Raw genomic sequence first — 20588 nt, 5'->3', positions numbered from 1 at the left:
GTAAATTAAGCATTACCTGTGTTAGGATTATTATTGTTATTATTATTAGGATTTTTTTTAATGTCAAACCGTCACCTGCGTCATTGTAATGTAAATCTGTTGTAGGTGTTTTGTCTCGCCTTTGGGGTAATTCTGAAGAATTTCTCCACAAGTTTTAGATGATAGCTCTTAAAATATAGGTAGTCCTCAACTTGCAACCATTTATCTAATGACTGTTTGAAGTTACAATGGCACTGAAAAAAGTGACATGACCATTTTTCACACAACCATTGCATCATCCCCAGGGTCACGTGATCAAAATTCAGATGCTTGGCAAGTGGCTCATATTTATGACGGTTGCAGTGTCATGGAGTCATGTGATCCCCTTTTGAGACCATCTGACAAGCAAAGTCAATGGGGAAGCCAGATTCACTTAACGACCGTGTTACTAATTTAACAACTGCAGTGATTCACTCAACAACTGTAACTAAACTGCTTGTCTCAGCTACTCTGATCTGAATGGGTACACCCTAAATGCTATGCCTAGAACCAAACTTGTAGTTCTAGCTGTGATGTCATCAAATCAGATAGACGGGAACAATGTCTTCTCTCAATCTTGACTTTGACCTTCTGTTGATACAATCTGGGACTGTGTTGGCTTGTTCTGTAACTGCATCACACTGTGGTCTCCTATTCAACTGGTGATTCACGAAGATCCATTTTGTGTGTGCTGCTGCCTATCCGCCATGCTATATTCTTAGTTTTGATTATTATTATTTTCCTATCCAAGTGTGTAGGTAGGATTTGCCTTGTTAAAATCCATCTCCTGGTTCCTGCCTGTTGTTCCAGCTTGTCAAGATACTCCGAAATGATTATACTCTTATCTAAGGTGTTTGCTACTCCTCCTGTCTTTGACTCATCTACAAACATGATTATCGTATAGCGTTTCTCAACTTCTGCCATTTTAAGATGTCAGGACTTCAACTTCAGTATGCTGTCTGGGGAATTCTTGGAGTTGAAGTCCAGGCAATTTAATAGTGGCCAATGTTGAGAAACATTGCTCTAACTTTTCATTCAAATCGTTTATGAACACATAGAATAACTCGAAAGCCAAAACAGAACCTTGTACTACAAATCCTTTGTTAAGGTAAGTTCCTTAGATTTAGAAACTGACCAGCAGTGAGTAGCTGCACGATGCTGTGAATCTGATGTAAATCTGACTGATGTAACGAGTGATTCAGCAGAGTATGGGTATTTCCCTTTAAGGCTGGAGGGTAAAGTTTCCTTAAGAGGTGTGTGTATAAAAGGCAGCTATTAGAGGGCGTAGTTCTCTTTCCTTGTGGCCAGTATTCAGTGCAGAAGTTTTCCTTGTGTTAGGAAGTAGAAAAGCTTGCTTGTGAAGGTATTTTGCTACCACGTGTATATTATCTGTATATACCTGTTGTATATTAAATCACTGTTAATGTCTCTGTGTTCTGTGTGTTACTCCTGGGTTGTCTCATAAAGGTAGTCACGCTGCCAAACGCTCTGACATCCTTTTCCTTCTGAAGAAATTTGAGTATGATTATTTTGAAAGTATAAATATGTGTTTACCGAGCAGGGTGGGGTTCACATAGGATCAGGCAGTCTACAGATTTTGATTCCCAAAAGCTGCTCTGAATTATTTAAGGACAGGATTGTAGCACATCTGTGCAACTCTTTAAACCAGCTACATCCTTTCATCCAGTTCTGTGGTTGCTCTCTGTATCCCCAGGTACAAAGGTCACTGAAACAGCATTGCTTGGCTTTCTCACATTTCTGCCTTCAAGCTTGGAGATGAAGTATCTGACCTTGGAGGAAGCAGCTTCACCTAATTTTGACCTTCACTGCCCATCCCTGCAGTTGGCATATCCTGAATGTAGCAGTTCATGAATCTGGAAAAATCTTAAAATGTGCAAGTCATACTCATAACTTGCAAACATGGAGGAAAAATCATTTTTTTTATTTTTTAGATGGGAGGGAGAACATTGAATCATTGTAGCTTTTCTAGAGCAAAAAGTCTGGAGAGATTCTCAGTCATCCAGATCGGGGTCACCAACCTTTTGGACCTCAGGGACCACCAAACTCATAATTTTAGATCACAGGGACCACTAACTGGTTCTGTGGGTGTGGCCTAATTTGTGGGTGTGGCTTGGTGGTCATGTGACTGGCTGGGCATGGCTTGTATGTAAGTATAAATATTTATATAAATATTGAAAAGAGCAATTTTTACCCAAAATCAGGCAAAGCTGGGAGGCAGATTGAGTTGCTCACAGAATCGCAGATTCATTCAGAGATCTATCTATCTGCCATCGGCTAGCTCAGTCAGTCATAAAATTTGCTCGCAAGCAAACTCATAAAATTAACTCACAACACACCATGCATGTAAATATTGAACTTTTTATTTTTTAAAAAGAGCAACTTTTACCCAAAATCAGGCAAAGCAGGCAGATTGAGTTGCTCACAGAATCATTCAATGATCCATCTATCTATCTGCCATCAGCTAGCTCAGTCTCTCAAATTTACTTGCCATGAGTCTGCACTGAATTTGCTTGCAAGCAAACCTTCAGTCCTAAAGGAGGTTCGGCTGTGCTGAGCTGAAGATCTAAAGACTAGCTAGAAAGCAAGAAATCCAACCATTTCCTGCTTTCTAGCTAATCTAAATCTCCCGGCACAGACAACAGATGATGGTCAGAAAAAGGAAAAATAAAAATTTAGCAGGCAAGTTTACCGGGTAAGGAGTGAGTGGGTGGGGAGGGTTCCCACGGGCCATGTGGGCGGCGCAGCAGTTGTGTTTCTGCACAGCCTGGATTAATTGCTTTGGGGGGTTGCTCTTGGGGTGAGGTTTCTCTGTGGCCCACCAAAATTTTCTCACGGCCCACCAGTGGGCCGCAGCCCACTGGTTGGCGACTGCTGATCCAGATCATGGTTGTCCCAAAGGTGCTTTTTCAGAAGGCAACTGGACTTTTTTCTTTGAAGATATTTCACTTCTCATACAAGATGCTTCTTCAGTTGACAGGATAGTGGGGAATGGAAGGATTTATATTCCTTGCAGACAGCTGGTCATTTGCATCCTTTTAGAGGGTCATTGAAACACTTGGAGGTTTATCTGTGTCCTCAGGGTCACCTGAGTAGTGCTACTGGTTCCTGTAGTCTGCAATTTTTTTCTGGAAATTCAGAGAATTTCTAGAGCAGTGTTTTCCAACCTTGGCAGATGAAGATGGGTGGACTTCAACTTCAAGAATTCCCTAGCTAGCCATGGTGGCTGGGGAATTCTGGGAGTTGAAGTCCACGCATCTTAAAAGTGTTGGGGTACACTAGAAGTCTACTAGCATGTCAGGATGACTTTTGTTCAGATCTGTACTTGAGTTTCCTTAGAGTGGGTCAGAAAATTCAAGATGGTGGTGGCAATGGTGTGGTTTAAGCCAGGGGTCTCCAACCTTAGGAGCTTTGCTGGCTGAGGAATTCTGGGAGTTGAAGTCCACAAATCTTAAAGTTACCAAGGTTGAAGACCCCTGGTTTAAGCCATGCCCCATGTATAAAGGGCAGGGCCTTGGTCAAACTATCATGGTCATCATCTTTTTTTTTTTGACTTTTTTGTTCTCTAGTAATTCTGTTGTGGTTCTGTTCGAAATTTGAGGATTGCAATCTCTGTGAACAAAATTTAATGTGCGAGATGAATTTTCTTCTGCCGTTGTAAGTAAAGAACATGGTTTTCTCTTCCATCAGCGTAATTAAGTTTTTGTAGTTAAGCAGGTCAGATTTTCTTGAAAGTCTTTAGGCTTAAATGAATCTCGTTGGGATTTTATTTTATTTTTTGGCTTCAACTTCCTGTTAAATCTGGTTTATCAAACGACTGCATAGATATTTGATGTTAGATGTTCAGATTCTTTTTTGAGATCAATCAGAAAATGGACGGCTGCTTATGATCACTGGTGAAACCCCCCGACATGAATTTGGTCCAGAAGTTTCTGTGAGGTGAGGAAAACCACTCATTGAATTCTGAGATTAATGTGCTGACTCTGTTTCCTAATGCCTGTGAATTGACCCAACACAAGAAATCAGTTTTAAGTTTTATTGTTCACTGTGGTAAACTAAATTATATTTTGTTGGCCCAGTGATATTTAAAAATCTGAGAAATTATCTTGCCCAAAATTAACCCAGTAACAGAATTTTGAAAAGAAAAAAAAACTTTTGAGTAAAGGACAAATTCATATTTGATCAATATTTATTAGGCAAGTTATTAAATGTTAGTGGTCTGTCAAATCTTGCACCAGCCAATTGATGGAGGAGTCGGAGGTTAGAACAAGAGCAGTGGATATAGCCTTCCTGTCTTCTCTTGTGCCACACAACCTACAGGTTTCTGGGAAGCGTCATTGGAAGGAGTGGTGATGTTAATGTGGTCACAGTTTCTCCAAATTTCACTCCCACAGGAGTCATGGGTTCTGGCATTATGTAAGTTAGTCCATTTGAATTGCCTTGGTTCAATCATTGTTGCTCTATATTGTTAAAGTATTGAGATTTAATAGCTGACCAGTTGTTGTAAGGCTGATGCAATGAGGATGAATCAGCATGGTTATTGCCACTTTAAGACTGAGGATGGGTCTACAGGGTTCTACCACTTTAAGAAGCTGTCTATATGAGGCCATGAGAGGGCCTACTTCTTTCTCCGTGTGTTCTGTCTCCATTGTGGTTCTCTGTGCAGAGTAAAGACGATTGATTGATTGTCAGGTATTTGCCTACCACGTATATAGCTGTCTTGTATATAAACCACTGTTAAAAGACAAAGCCTCTGTGCTGTGTTTTGTTCCTGGGTTGTCTCACAATTGTGGTCACGCTGCAAACACTCTGACATACACCTCCAATTTCACCCAGTTGGTTGTTACAAATAGACCAGAGCGTTTTAGTAATATATAGATAGAAGAGTTTTTAGTAGTATATAGATAGATTCCAACCGAAGAGAATATTTGTAGGCTGTGGTTGAATTGTGAAATCCTTGGTGCTCTCTGTGTTGGGTTGTTTCCTGACTCAACTCTGTAACATCAACAGTGGATGGGATGATGATGATGATGACAGAGAGCATGTCAATAAAGGGAGTTCTCGATTTACAACAGTTCATTTAGTGAAAGCTCAAAGATACAGTGGCACTGACATGACTGTTCTTCACAGTTACAACCTTTGCAGCATCCCCATGATCACCTGTGATCAAAATTCAGATGCTTAGTAACTGTTTCATATTTATGTCCGCTTGCTGTGTCCCAAGGTCATGTGATCCCCTTTTGCGACCTTCTGACGAAGCAAAATCAACGGGGAAGTCAGATTCACTTAACAACTAGGTTACTAACTTATTAACCACACTGATTCATTTAACAATTGCAGCAAGAAAGACCGTAAAATGGGGCAAAAGTCACTGAACAAACGTCTCACTTAACACAAATTTTGGGCTCCGTTGTGGTCGTAAGTCGAGGACTACTTGTAGTGTTTCCTAATTGGGTCATGAGACACGTGCAAGATAGGCAGCCAAGCTCAGAAAGCACCAGGTTATTGTTTAATAAATTCTGTATACCAATGACAACTAAGAGCTTATTGGAATGGTTCTTGAAGTAATATTTCAAAATACCTTAAAAGGTTAGTTACTAATTAAAAGTGACAGAAGGGCTGATAGCACAAATTGGTGTTGATCAGAAAGGGTGGCATCAGAAAAGCCATTAGGGAGAATAAAACAAACTTTAATCCTGTGGACTAGCAGCTTTTTACATGTGGCTGAAAGGATGGGGTTAACAAGATAATGCTGATAAGTGAGAAGTTTCCCTTTGAGAGGTAAACATTTTTTTTAGGTTTTTTTTTGGGGGGGGGGATCAGATCCATCCTTTTACTTATCTTGAATTGCTGTTACACAATTATTTCGCAGTTGAGATGGGATCTTCCTTTGGGCCAGAGGTTGGTGGTCTTCCATTGACCCCTTTCTCATTCCTGTTTGCATCAGCTCGCAAAAAAGTCCAGCGTATCTCAGGAACAAGCCACAAATTGTGGATTCTTGAAAATTCTCTTGTGGTGATTTCACAATGGATGGAGCTGTGCACATTGCTTATTAAAGATATTTTTTTTTCTTTCTTTCTCCCTCTTTCAGAAGAAAATGAAAAACATGAAAAACTCTGCCAGGAGCGTGAACAGGAACAGAAGAAGGCCAGCGTGCAAAGGGTTAACCATGTCGCCCAGCCGGAAGAATCCCACAAAGACCTCCAGGCTCTCCCTTTGTCTCCGCCCACTCCAGCTCCTCCCCCTCCTCTTCCCCCCTCCCTGGCAGCTCCCATTTCCGTCATCCCCATCCCGGTCGTCACCAGCCCCCCTCAGCCAGCCCCCCAGAGTACCTTGTCCCCCCCACTTATCCAGCGGCACTCACCCATGTTAAACATGGGTCTCAGTAAGGAGCCCCCGCTGATGGCCCCCGTGATCCAGAAGACTTCGGGGTCCCTTCTTCCGGACATCAAGGTCCCCACACCCCCTTCGGCCAGCCCCAGCCAGCTGCCCCACTATGCCACTTCCGTCTTGGCTATTTCTCCACATCATATGGCCCAGCCGCCAATCAAGCCCCAGCCCCCTACCCACCAGCCACTCCTCCCGCATCACGTGCCTCCACCACTCAACATCAAGGTGAACCCGTTAGAAGAGGCCAAGCCCAGCGAACAAAAGAAGAGACCTGGCGGGTGAGTAGAAGGGCCTGTGTGCAGCTCTGGGCCGCGTGTGTTTCAGGACATGTGGTCCTCGACTTACAGCCGTTCGCTGAATGAATGTTCCAAGTTACCACAGCCTCGGAAAAAAGGTGATTTATGACCTGCATTTGCATTATGACAGCTGTACCACCCTCGTGGTTACACGAGGGCAATTTGCAATCAAGCCCACCCTGGATTTATTACCAATTACAATATCCTGCAATCCCATGATCTAAATGTACTGTATTTTTTGGACTATTAAGACGCACCGGACTATAAGACGCACCTTGGTTTGCAGGAAGAAAACAAGAAAAAATAGTTTTTGGCTTCCGCGCATCCTGTTTTTGCTCTCCCCATTGTCCAGAAGGACTCTGCAGACCAAAAACGGGCCTGTATTTGCTTTATAAGATGCCCAGACATTTCCACCCACTTTTCGGAAGGAAAAAAGTGCTTCTCATAGTCCAAAAAATACGGTATGTCCTTTTTTGCTAATTTCAGGCAAAAAAAAATGCCTGAAGAAGCATTGTAATGAAGAAGCTGGATTTGATTTATGATAGTGTGATTTGCTTAGTGACTGTGATGATTCACTTAATGACCACTGTAAAAATCCTTGTAAAAATTCAGCCCGATTTCACTTACAACAGCAATGATTTATTTACAGAAATTCCCGTCTCAATGGTGGTCGATTCAGTCCCGTAATACAGAAAAGGGTCTGGTCTCTTCCTGATAAAATGGCCTTCTCTTCCGTTAAGGGAAGGAAGGATGAGAATAAAGGAGAAAAAAGAATTATTATTATTATCATAATCCTCACTGCCATCTTCATGATTAATATCACTCCTGAGTGGTTTGCCCGGCTGCAGCAGACCTGGGGGCTGCATTCACCCAGCATCCTTACCCTTATGGAGTTAATCCATCTCCTGAGCTTGCACAACCAAGTAGTTCAGTGGGCGGTATTCACACATGTCCTAAGATCCCCTTCTGTGTTTTGAACTGACTTGGTTAAGGAGGTTGTTGTGTGCATTGACAGTAGAAAGATTTGGGAGATAGAACGAGCTATAGGTCGTCTTCATTTAGGTACCTAAGACATAGCGGCACTAAACAAAGTGACTCACAATTGGTCCTTGTAACCTTCCCATGGTCATGTGATCATGATTGGGTTTTCAGCTATTGGCATGTATTTGTGACAGTTGTACTGTCCCGGGGTCACATGATCACCATTCGCAACCATCCCAGCCAACTTCCAACAAGGAAAATCAATAGGGAAGCCAGCAGGGAAGGTTTCAGAGGTTGTTTGTTTAGTGAGCACATCTAGATGAAAATTTCTCCTACCATTTAACGTTCAATCCTAAAGCTAAATTTCGGGGTTTCTTTTTTTGGGGGGGGGGGGGGGCTGTTGAAAATGAAGACCCCTTAACTACCGTGTTTCCCTTGAAAAGAAGACCTACTCCGAAAAGAAGAGTTATCCTGTTTTTAAACGCATGTGCTTAAAATTAAGCCCTACCCCCAAAATTAGCCCTACTTAAGTGCCTGCGCAGCCAGTTGCCTGCCATTTCCTCTGGTTGCTTGCAGTGGCGAGAGCATGAGGTGAGGAGACAAGGCGGGGAGAGGGGGGAACTTGCCCCACACGCCCTTACCTAACGATCACACCAGCCATCCTCACGAAACAGCCTCTTGGAAGCCACCCCACATGCATGCGCCCCGCCCCTGCATGCGCCCCGCCCCCCAGCATGTGCGGCAGAGATCTGAAAACCAGCTGGCCAGCGGGAGGCGCATGCACACGTGCGGCAGAGCTGAGGTGGGGCGACGGCTTGCATGCCCACAGAGAAGGCTCTGCTTGCCACCTCTGGCACGCGTGCCATAGGTTCGCCATCACGGTTCTAGTTCAACCCCCTGCCCAGTGCAAAAACCCTCCTTCCATTCTAACCAAATGGCTGTCCGGTCTTTGACATCGCGAGAGCCATGGAACAAAACACTCCTTTGTAGAGAATTGGTCTCAATTTTCAGTGTTCAGAGCTATCACACACGTACTAATGCTAGCGGCTGAAATTGTATACCATTTGGGTTTGGTGGTTTTCTGCAGTTTTTTTAAACTGGCCATTGTGGGAAGCAGATGCCTGAACTAGAACAACCAGCCTTCTCCAGCCTGGTGCTCTCGAAATAGGCTGAGGCTGGACTTCCCAGAATCCCACCCTGTCTTTTGTCTCAATTGGCAAGGGGATTCTGGGATCTGAAGTCCCAGCCTGTGTGAAAGACACCAACTGGGGGGGGGAAGATCCAGTAATGCACACGTGACCAAGCATGTGGAATACCTGCAGAGATGCCAGGAAATAAGCTAAGGTAGTGGGCCCCAACACCTCCCGCTTTGCAAACGGGCAGATATGGTGGTGGTGAAGGGACAGGGGGTGGTTCTGCCTGAGCAGCAGGTTAGTTAGCACACATGGTTTCATTTATGTGAGCGGCGGGCCCACCACTCGTGCAAATGGAGCTGTGTGTGCACACACATGCTTGCCGCTTGCACTAGTGGAGCTGCACGCATGCGCCCTCATCCGCGGCTTTTGCAGCCTGGTTTTGAACAGGCCGCAGCCCGCAAGCTAAAGTAAACGATGCCAAATCTAATATGTACGTCGGATTCCCTTCAGAATTCCTGAGAAGTTCCATTTTTGCCTGATGTTTTTTCCCCTTGTGGTTCCTAAAATAATCTCGCCTTGTCTGATCGTGATGACACATTTCTAATGTCCTGGATTTTCCTTGTCAGAAACAGGGTGCAAGAGCCGCGCGTTTCCCTCAGCAGGTTGCCTGCAAACAACAGATGCATTTGTTACCAGGGCAACAAGGATGTGGCAATCAGAGCGCCATGCACATCTTGCGTGTCTGTGATGTGGGACTGGGTGTGTTTGGCTCAATGAGGCTGCAAGAGGCTGCAGTCCTTCTGAATTGCTTCAAGAAAAATGAAGGGAGAAGATACAGGTTGCCCTCGACTGGAAACCATTTGTTTAGTGACCACTTGAAGTTATAGCGGCACCAAAAAATGTGACTTATAATCATTTTTCACACTTACGACTGTTGCAGCATTCACCCCTGGTCATGTGATCACCTTTTATAATCTACCCAACCAGCTTTTGACAAGCTAAAGCAATGAGGGAATCCAGATTTGCTTAACCATCACATTACAGGTAGTCCTCGACCACAATTGAGCCTAAAATTTCTGTTGCTAAGTGAGACGTTTGTTAAGTGAGTTTTGCTTCATTTTATGATCTTTCTTGCCACAGTTGTTGATTGAATTGCTGCAGTTAAGTTAGTCACACTGTTGTTAAGGGAACCTAACTTCCCCATTGACTTTGCCTATCAGAAGGTTACAAAAGGAGATCACTTCACCGCACAGTGATCATAAATATGAGTCAGTTTGCCAAGCAGGTGGATTTTGATCCTGTTACCATGGGGATGTTGCCATGGCCATAAGTGTGAAAAGCAGTTTAAAGTCATTTTTTTCAGTGCTATTGTAACTTCGGTCACTAAATGAACTGTTGTAAATAGAGGACTTCACAACTACTATGGTGAAAGGGTCAAAACTCACTTAACAACCGCTTTGCTTAGCAATGGAAATTTTGAGCTCAATTATGGTCATAAGTCGAGGATATCTAACCTGTACATGTGCAGGCACACCCTCCTTACGAAATAAAATACTTCCTTTCTACTGCTTTTAACAACACTTTGCAGAGTGTAAAAATTAAGATGCTTTCTCTTCCAGAAATATTTCTAATTTTACAACTTGGCTGCTTGGCAATGACTTTGCTTTTTCTGATATTTTGTATTTTAGAGTTGGCACCCGAGAAGTCCATAATAAATTGGAGAAGAACAGGTATGTACCTTTTTTCAATTCCAAAACAATCATCTTTTCACATACAGTAGAGAAAGTTTTGAGTTTTCCAAAAAGGATGTTTTCCAGTTGTTCTTCTGAACATACAAAGATTCCTGAGAATATCGGTTGTGCTTTGTGAATGTGCCAAAAAAGAAACTGTTCGGTTAAAGCACCATGCCAAACCATGATTTGCACTAATCATGGTTTGCATTTCTCGAAGTCAGTATACAAACCAAGTGTGAAGCTGCTTGTCTGCTTTTTTACCTCACATCTCTCCAAATTTGTGCAAAACAGTAGCTATAGGTGGTTTTGCCTACTTGGATGCTGTATCAATGTGCTATGTGTAAACTATGTTAGATGCCCTCTTCAAACAATTTTTGACCTTTTTTTTTTTTCATTTTGGTTTGGCTTGATCTGTCCATCAAGCGGGTTTTAGGCCAAACTGACGTGCAAAACCACTTCCAAGCATGATTTCCAGTTTCCGAGCTGATGGTTGCACCAATAAGTGTTTACATAGCCTGGTAATGAAAATATCTCCAGAAAAACAGCCAAATTCAGAGAAAGAGAATCTGACAATTTAACCCATAGTGAATATATTCTATGAGAATTCCTGTTTTGGGCCACAGCAATGCTGACCAGTTTTTTCTTCTGTGTGTTTTGCCCTTTTTCATTTTAATAACTTCTCATTCCATGTCTTACTTTGATTTGTTGAGTGGATCAGTTCAAATGCTTTACCTCAACATGTATTCCCCCAAACCTACATTTTATCCCCTGCCTGTCATGGCCAGATTTTTTTTTCTTGCTCTGATTTGTCTCTTTCAAAGATCATCCCTGGATGTCCAAAACATCTGCTGACATTTTAAGAATCTCAACTGAGTAATTTCTTAGATGAGGTCAGCTGACCTGAGCAGGTTGGGTAGGCCGCAAAATATTTTGCATCCGCCCAGAATAGCTTCGAAACGAGATGGGTGGCAAATAAATTTAATAAATAAAGCCTTTTTATGTTAGGCAATGGAGAAGATGTGAGTTATCTGGAGCTTCTGTTGACTTTGTACTCCTGTAAGGCGGTGCAAAAAGTCAAATTTACAGGTGTGTTTATGTCTTTGGGTGTGGGGACTTTTATTTGTTCTGCTACCACACCTCCACTGGCTTCATTCAGCAGATGCCTCTGAATGAAGCAGTTGTGCAAGTTAGCTTCAACAGTCCTAAGCATTGCAACAACCTAAATCATTAGGTTTGGATTTAGTCACCTTAAGAAGCATCTGGTGCCTCCTATAAATAACATTTTTTTAAAAAATCACAAAATAATCGAGCCTACTCAGTTTTGCACAATAATTTCATGCATTAACTATATTCACCCAGAATATTGTAAAATTTGAAGCAATTTAAAAATACTTTTTAAAATTAATTTGAGACGTTCACTGAGATCACCGATGTTTCTCAGCCTTGGCCACTTGAAGATGTGTGGACTTCAACTCCCAGAATTCCCTAGACAGCAAGAATTCCCAGCTTGGGAATTCTGGGAGTTGAAGTCCACATCCATCTTCAGGTAGCCAAGGTTCACGTGGCCAAGGTTGAGAAACAAACACTGAATTAACGGCACTGAGGGGCTGTGTTGTTGTCCTACTTTAAACCTCATGCCCAATGGTTTCCTCATTTTGTGCCAATCGGCACGTCATCTTGATCAATGTCAAGATCAAGTTCATTCTGCAGGCTGACTAAATTTGGGGTTTTGTTTCTATAGACGTGCCCACTTGAAAGAATGTTTTGAGACCCTCAAGAGAAACATCCCCAATGTCGACGACAAGAAAACCTCAAACCTCAGCGTCCTAAGGAGTGCCTTGAGATATATCCAGGTAGGGCCTACAACATGGATTGTTTGGGAGGGCGGGGTTTGACTCTTTTCTGAGATGTGAAGAACACCATTGGGAGTATCAGGTGTCAATCTCGTCCAAACTGATATGTTGGGACTTCTGTTCCCAGAATCCCCTTGACCTAGAATGATAGAAGCTGAAGTTGCATGGATTGGGGAAACCCAGCTAAATATTGAACCTTCTTCCTTTTTGAAAAGTCGAAATGGCTTGTGTAGCAAAGGATAATTGAAATTAACATTATGTCATCTGCTAGGAGGGATTTTCCCACTGTCTTTCTATTTCCTGATAGGTGGAAACTTCAGGACAAGCAGACAAAGATTTCTGGTTGTGTAATATATATTTAATTAAATCAGTGTGTTGACTGGTGCTGTAAAAAATGTCCTATGTATAATAGGTTAATGTATATGGGAAGAAGAATGTGATAAGGGATGTTCTCTGAAATTAGGTACAGGTAGTCCTTGACTTATGACCACAATCGAGCCCAAAATTTCCGTTGCTAAGCAAGGAAGTTGTTAATGGAGTTTTGCCCCATTTTATGACCTTTCTTGCCACTGTTGTTAAGTGAATCACTGTGGTTGTTAAATTAGTGGCATTGTTAAGTGAATCTGGCTTTCCTATTAATTTTGCTTGTCAGAAGGTTGTAAAAAACATGACCCCGGGATACTGCAACCGTCATAAATACATGCCAGTTGCCAAGCATCCAAAGTTTGATCCCATGACCATGGCAATGCTACAACGGTCATAAGTATGAAAAATGGCCATAAGTCAGTTTGTTTCAGTGCCACTGTAACTTCGAGTGGTCACTAAACGAATGGTTGTAAGTTGAGGACTGCCTGTAATAATAGTAATCTTCTACTACATGAAGAGATGTCATAGAGCACGTGGGTTCATTTTTCTGATTCAGAAAAGACAAGTGGAAAAGAATCAGTGGGTGGAAGCTTAAAAGAGGAAGATCCAAACTGAAAAGAAGGAGGAACTTCCTGGTTATGATTGCTACAGATAGTCCTCATCTTATGACCGTTTGTTTAGTGACCAAAGTTACTACAGTGCTGGAAAAGTGACTTACAAACAGGTTTTTTGCCCTTAAAATCATTGCAGTGTTCCCACAGTCATGTAAATGCAATTCAGGTGTGTGACAACCATATGTATTTTTGATGGTTGCGGCATCCTGTGGCTGCATCATGGCTGTTTGTGAAGTTCCCAGCCAGCTTCCAACAAGCAGGGGAAGCTGGCATCACAAATGGTGATTGTGTGGTGACCAAAAAAAAAAAAAAGTTGCAAAATCAGGGGCAGTCGTGTGACACCTAACTTAACAACTGTACTGCTTAACAATGAATTTTCTGGTCCCGATTGTGGTTGTAAGTTGAGGACTACCTGTGTTAAGCAACAGAAGAGCCTGCCTCTGGAAGTCATGGGTGCTCCATTACTAGAGGTTTTCAAGAAAAGATTGGACAACCTTTTGACTGAGATGGTTCAAGGATTCCTGCCTTAGGCAGGGTGTTGGTCTAGAACAGTGGCCTGTGTGTGGATTAAATCAAGGGGGACAGACTGGCAGCTGTGGTTTTTGACAGTGGATCAGGAATGGGTGCGGTGGCCTAGAAGTGGAGTTCTCGCCTCACAATCAGGAGGCAGTGAATTTGATCCCAAGTAGCGGCAGATATTTCTCTCTCTCGGCACACTGAGAATATATCTGGCGAATGAAACTGCATTGGTGACAGGAAGGACATCCGGCCATTAAAAAGCACTCTGCTAGCTCCATTCAGTTGCCCAGTCCACCCCGCAAGGGATTATGGAATCGTTAAAAGAAGATCATGATGATAGGGAGCTGTGGTTTGTCCCATTCAGATAAATGGTTAAATTTCTTGAGCTGGAATCTGATGTGGTGTCTGAAGGCTGTGGTGAATCTAGTGCAGCTGTGTTCTATTTCATGCCAACAGGTCATAGCCCTCTTCTATGTGTTGACATTAGTTGGCTGAACTGAACAACCCTTGCGTAATTGGATGTGTTGATGTACCATCCCATTAGAGGAACAGCCTTTGTTTGAAAACAGATGACAAAGTTTTTAAACTTGTGTGTTTTTTTTAACAGCTTGTGGTAGCTGAAGGGATCCTTCCTCTGGTCTCAGTGGTGTGCAGGGGAAGAGAATTTAGAAAGCAAACGTGGCATTTGTGGTGGAAGGAGGGGAAAAATATTATTGGTATATATATATTTTCAGTAGAAAACCCAGCTTGTGCCAAATGACCTTATGTATTGATTTGCTGACAGCTTGCATATGATTCTCATGGCTTACATATGCCAGAAGCTGGCGTGAAGCTATTCCTTGGAAAAGCATGCAAATATTTTTCTCATAGTGGCAGCGGCCAAAGTTTTACTCATGTTGGTTATTGAAAGTATGATTTTCACTGAAGAGAAAATCGAAAACTTCTCTACTTCGTGTTGATGTCTGCAAAAAAGGATGGGAATATAAGAGACAAGAGTCTACTAGCAAATGAATAGGGCAAGGCGGCTTTCCTGCAATCTCAGCTAACCTGTGGAACTCTCTGCCACAAGATGGTTGTCGTTTGCATAATGTAACTGACTCAGGATGCTGTTGTTCCAGGTTAAGTTAAGCCCTCACCTCTGTCAGCTGGCAGTTAAGCAGGAAGCTTAACTGTTGTAAAACCTGTTTGTGTGTTAAGTAATGTGTTTGACTTTTATCCCACTGTGTACTGTATCCTCAAATGTCCAGCAGATGTAACTCACGTTTATCAGTCAATCAAAATCAAAATCCTAAATGAATACTGGCGGTATTCAACTCCGCCACAATTGAGCCCAACATTTCTCTTGCTAAGTGAGACATTTGTTCAGTGGGCCAAATACCTGACAATCAGCTGTTGAGCGTGGACGCAGGCGCATATGCAGTAGACCTGCTCTGGGCAAGGGCTCGCGTGCTGGCAGTAATGGTTCTGCATGCCACTTCCAACATGCATGCCGTAGGTTTGCCATCACGGTCCTATAGCTTAGTCTGGATGAGAGAGGCTGCAAAGGCAGTTAAATGAGATCTGGCCCCCTTTTCTGTGCCTTTTTACCAAAGTTTGGGAATCAGACAGGGATATTTTTAAAAACAGGCAGTTGCTGGACAAACCCTGCTTTTATCACCCACTCTTGGCATTCTTCACTATGCCAGCATCTGAAAGGGAAGCAAGGTTAAAAAAGTGGTCAAAAAAGTCAAGATGGCAACCCTGGCCTTTTTGCACACATGAGTGTTTACATCGATGCTCAGAGACCTTCTTGCTTTTCGTTTGGTATATGGGAAATTCTTTAATCTCATATAGAATAACAGAGTTGGAAGGGACCTTGGAGTTCTTCTAGTCCAAGCCCCCATGCTCAGGCAGGAAGCCTTATATCATTTCAGACAAAGGGTTGTCCAGTCTCTTCTTAAAAACGTCCAGTGTTGGAGTGCCATAACTTCTGGAGGCAAATTGTTCTATTGGTTAATTGTTCTGTCTGTCAGGAAATTCCTCCTTAGTTCTAGGTTGCTCCTCTCCTTGATTAGTTTCCACCCATTATTTCTTATCTTGCATTCTGGTGCTTTGGAGAATAGCTTGACTCTTTCTTATTTGTGGCAGCCCCTGAGATATTGGAAGACTTCTATCATGTCACCCTTAATCCTTCTTTTCATCAAACTAGATATACTCAGTTCCTGCAACCGTTCTTTGTATGTTTAGCCTCCAGTCCCCTAATCATCTCTGTTGCTCTTCTCTGCATTCTTCCTAAAGTCTCAACATCTTTTTTACATCGTGGCGACCAAAACTGGATGCAGAATTCCAAGTATGGCCTTACCAAGGCATTATAAAGTGGTATTAACACTTCATGTGATCTTAATTCTATCCCTCTGATAATGCAGCCTAGAACTCTGTTGGCTTTTTTGGCATCTTCAAAGAACTAAGCAAGAGTCCATATGTGTATTTTTTAAAAAGAAAATTGATAACAGGGAGATGTCACTCTGGCCCTTTGCATTTTGGACCGGGAAGAGAGGGGAGGGAATTTTGCCAATTTCCAGCAAAAAACACCTATTGGGAAGCTGGATTTGCTTAATGACCTCCATAAAAATTGTTATTATATCAGGTCCATTTCGACTTATGACAAAAGTTCTGATCATGATACTGGTCATAAGTCAAAGACTGTCCATCTCTTTTTTCTAACACCTTTGGAATGTAATGCCCATCCCATTGTAGAAGGTGATGAAATTTTTCCAGCTAACTAAAAAACAAAAACAAAAAGCAGCAAACAGCTGGATTGGTCCATGGGAGAAAAAAATCCCAAATCTATAGCATGGATGGGTTTATCTATTGGGTTATACAACATGGATGGGTTTTTAAAAGTATTCCCCCTTGTATCCTGTATTGACAGCCGGTTTGCTCTAGTGGTTAAGGCATCCAGCTAGAAACTGAGGGACCATGAGTTCTAATCCTGTCTTATCACAATGCCAGCTGGATGACCTAGGGCCAGTCACTTTCTCTCAAACCACTTGTGAAAAATCTTGCCCAAAAAACTGCGGTCTCTGAAAATCAGACATGATTTAAAGGAAGAAAAAAAAATCCTGTACATATTTATTCAGGGAATAAATCCAAAGAAGAGCTGACCCCTTGAATGTTTAACCAAAATACCATGAAAAATGCTGGTTGGCTTATCCGTGGGTGGCACATTTTTCATACTATTTTGGTGAAACATTCAAGAGTCGGCTTATCTGTATATGAGCTTATATGTAAGTATGTACGGTATTAACCAATTCTGACACAGCTTATTGAGCTCAGCTAACAAGTAAGCTTAATCCAGCTCCTATCTGAGCAATGCCTTTATTAGGACTGGTTCAAATGTTTACGATTTATTTTGATTTATATAGCTGCCTCTTTTTACCAAAACAACTTTAGGAGGTGAACAGGGATGGACAACAATCTAAATTGGATTTTTTTTCAGCTGAGGCAATTTTAAGATAGATGGACTTCAACTCATGATGGCTGGGGAGTTCTGGGAGTTGAAGTCCACCCATCTTAAAATTGCCTAGGTTGAGAAACATTGATCTAAATCAAAAACACAATATAATCCAAAGGGACAGCGGCCAAAAGTAAAAACCTCAAACTGTAATCCCAAAGGATTGCAAAAGAATGAGCAATTTGCCAAATGCTCTCTAGCGTTCTACATGAGGCAAGTTGTTACTTATTATTATTTCTTATTAATAATTTATTTAATAGGGTTAGATGCCTTCCTAGCTCAAACAATGCAGCTCTGGGTGTTGTACAACACACCCAAGAACAAAAAGGCCTACACAAAATAAACAATACCAACTAAAAATCACAAACCAAGCAATGCCAGCTGAAAACTGGGACAGGAGAGACAGAGTTTAAAAATGAGGTAGATGTTGGTGTGTTTTTTTTTTAGTGTTCCCTGTTTTTTTAAAATATTTTTAGGGCGGTGATGATAGTAGTGACACCTTAGTTGACCAACAGCTTTGGAGAAAAACACTGGAAACCCTTTTTGTGCCATTTTGAGTGCTCCTTATTATAGAAATACAGGTAATCCTTGACTTACAACAGTTTAATGACAGTTTGAAATTACAATAGCACTGAAAAAAGTGGCATGACCATTTTTCACACTTATGACTGTTGCAGCATCCCCTGGTCACATGATCAAAATTCAGACGCTTGGCAACTGACTCATATTTATGACGGTTGCAGTGTCCCAGGGTCATGTAATCCCTTCCTGCAACCATCCGACAAGGAAAGTCAATGGGGAAACCGGATTCGCTTTAACAACCCTGTGACTGACTTAACAACTGCAGTGATTCCGTTGGCAAGAAAGGTCACAAAACGGACCTTTCCATTAGCAAACATCTTGCTTAGTAACAGAAATGTTGAGCTCAGTTGTGGTTGTAAGTCAAGGATGACCTGTTCTTAGATTTGAAGTTGGGGTTTTATTTTATTTTATCCCAACTAAGAATCTGTGTTACTTTTGTCCTATTTGAAATGAAATGCCCATCAGAGCTTAGAAAAAGAAAAAAAAAAACTTCTAAGATAAAAGGGAAAGATTTGGCATTCCAAGGATCCGGATGTGCACTGTGGTTGTATTCACAAGATACAACTAATGCAGTGCTTCACTCAACCAATTCTCACTGTTTGTAAAAAATGTTGAACCATAAAGTAAATTGGTGGGTTTTCACAATCTAATGGACCACAAGTGCACAAAAGGTCCTCACTGAGATAATACTCAACAAATTTAACATGTTGAGCAAACACAGTAGCTACAGTGCAGCTATTTATGCTAAGCCCGGTGTGCAAACACAGTTCCTTGGCATAACTTTTATGTCCCGGGTATAGCTGGCATTGTGTACAGAAACATTTGCACAGTGTAGGGATTAGACCAGAGGTGGTATTCAGCAGGTTCTGACCAGTTCTGGAGAACCGGTAGCGGAAATTTTAAGTAGTTCGGAGAACTGGCAAATACCACCTTTGACTGGCCCTGCCCCCATCTATTCTCTGCCTCCCGAGTCCCAGCTGATCGTCTGGGTCTTCTTTGGTTGCCCTCCACAGGAGAACAGAGCTGGAAAGCAGGTTAGTGGGGTGGGGAGGGAATGGGGATTTTGCAGTAACCTTCCCCTGCCATGCCCACCAAGCCACGCTCACAAAACCGGTAGTAGAAATTTTTGAATCCCACCACTGGATTAGACCGTCCTAAATCCAGATGAGAAAGTCCACAGAATATTGTGAATAAGAGCGCTAAGATACTGTGGGACTTCCTGATCCAGGCAAGTATTGACCAATTAACCAGATGTTGTAGTAGCAGACAAGGATGAGAAGACAGCAGTGGTGATAGATAGATAGTGGTGCCAAGAGACAGCAACATCTAGAAGAAGAAATAGCAGAAGGTGGAGAAATAACAGGGCCTGGAAGAGGAAGACTAGAGTAGAGATACAGAAAGTAAAAAGGGTAGGAACACTTAGGATTGTGGCTCCTAAGCTGGGAAAGGGAGGCCAATAGATCACAGGAATGACATCAGTGCTCTCTGTACAGAAGATTCAGTGCTAGGAACAGCTAAGATCCTGTACAACAGTACTGGTCCATGGCCTGTTAGAAACTGGGCTGTACCGTTAGAGGTGCAGAGCAGGTGAGTGAAACTACACATGAGTGGGATCTAGGTTGCACACTTCTCTTTCTCCCCCCATCCCATCCGTGGAAAAATTGTCTTCCACAAAACCGGTTCCTGATGGCACAAAAATTGGGGACCGCTGCTGTACACAACCCTTAAATTCTCAGGTCTCTGGTAAAGGACCCGAGATTGAGGAAGACAGAGATCCCCCAAAGGGGTAAGAAAGGAATTTGTGTGTGTGTGTGTGTGTGTTTGTTTTCTTAGTAGTGTTGCGGGTATTTATATGTAGGTATCAACTTCGTTCGGGTATTTTCCCAAGTCATTATAGTTGTGGTTTTAAAGTTGTAGCAAGTTTGCAGAATCTCATCTGCCATCATCAGACTTCTGTATTGTGTCGTCTGATGGCAGATGAGATTCTGCCGAAACTTTGCTACAACTTTAAAACCACAACTATAATGACTTGGGAAAATACCCGAACGAAGTTGAATACCATACATATAAATACCCGCGAAAACTCAAGAATATGTATGTATGTATGTACGTATGTATGCATGTATGTATGTACGTGTATATTTATATATGTATATTATGAATATCCTGATTTGGGGCAGAGAGAAGAAAGGATTTAACTGTCTCCATCTGTATGTCTCCCATTGCTTTATAATCCGAATAGAGCTGGAAAGGGACTTTGGAGGTCTTCTAATCCACCTTGCTGCTCAAGTAGGATAGATAATCATTTCAGATAAGTGACCGTGAATGTCCAATTTTTTATTATAAACTTCCAGTGATGAAGCACCCACCACTTCTGGAGGCCAGCTGTTCCACTGGTTAATTGATTTCAATGTTAGGCAGTTTCTCCTTAATCCCAGCTTGCTTCTCTCCTTGATTAGTTTCCACCCATTGTTTCTTGTCCTGCCTTCTGGTGCTTTGGAGAATAGCTTGACTCCCTCTACTTTGTGGCAGCCCCTGAAATACTGGGACACTGCTATCACGTCACCTGTAGTCCTTCTTTTCTCTAGG

The 20588-nt window shown here is 42.3% G+C and overlaps 1 protein-coding gene across 1 annotated transcript in view; it reads left to right on the top strand.

Moving 5' to 3' along the window:
• The window catches only part of MNT (MAX network transcriptional repressor), a 72016-nt gene that overhangs the window by 21210 nt on the left and 30218 nt on the right, over positions 1–20588 (top strand). Inside the window, exons 2-4 of the mRNA XM_026682693.2 lie at positions 6128–6704; positions 10528–10569; positions 12314–12425. Of these exons, the coding sequence (XP_026538478.2) occupies positions 6128–6704; positions 10528–10569; positions 12314–12425 (731 nt within the window). The remainder of the gene's footprint in view (positions 1–6127; positions 6705–10527; positions 10570–12313; positions 12426–20588) is intronic.

Source organism: Notechis scutatus, chromosome 1 (genome assembly GCF_049901735.1).
Source record: "Notechis scutatus isolate UNSWTSFEM ecotype Mainland chromosome 1, rNotScu1.2, whole genome shotgun sequence".
Classification (NCBI taxonomy): domain Eukaryota; kingdom Metazoa; phylum Chordata; class Lepidosauria; order Squamata; family Elapidae; genus Notechis; species Notechis scutatus.
This window is presented reverse-complemented; position numbering and strand designations above follow the sequence as displayed.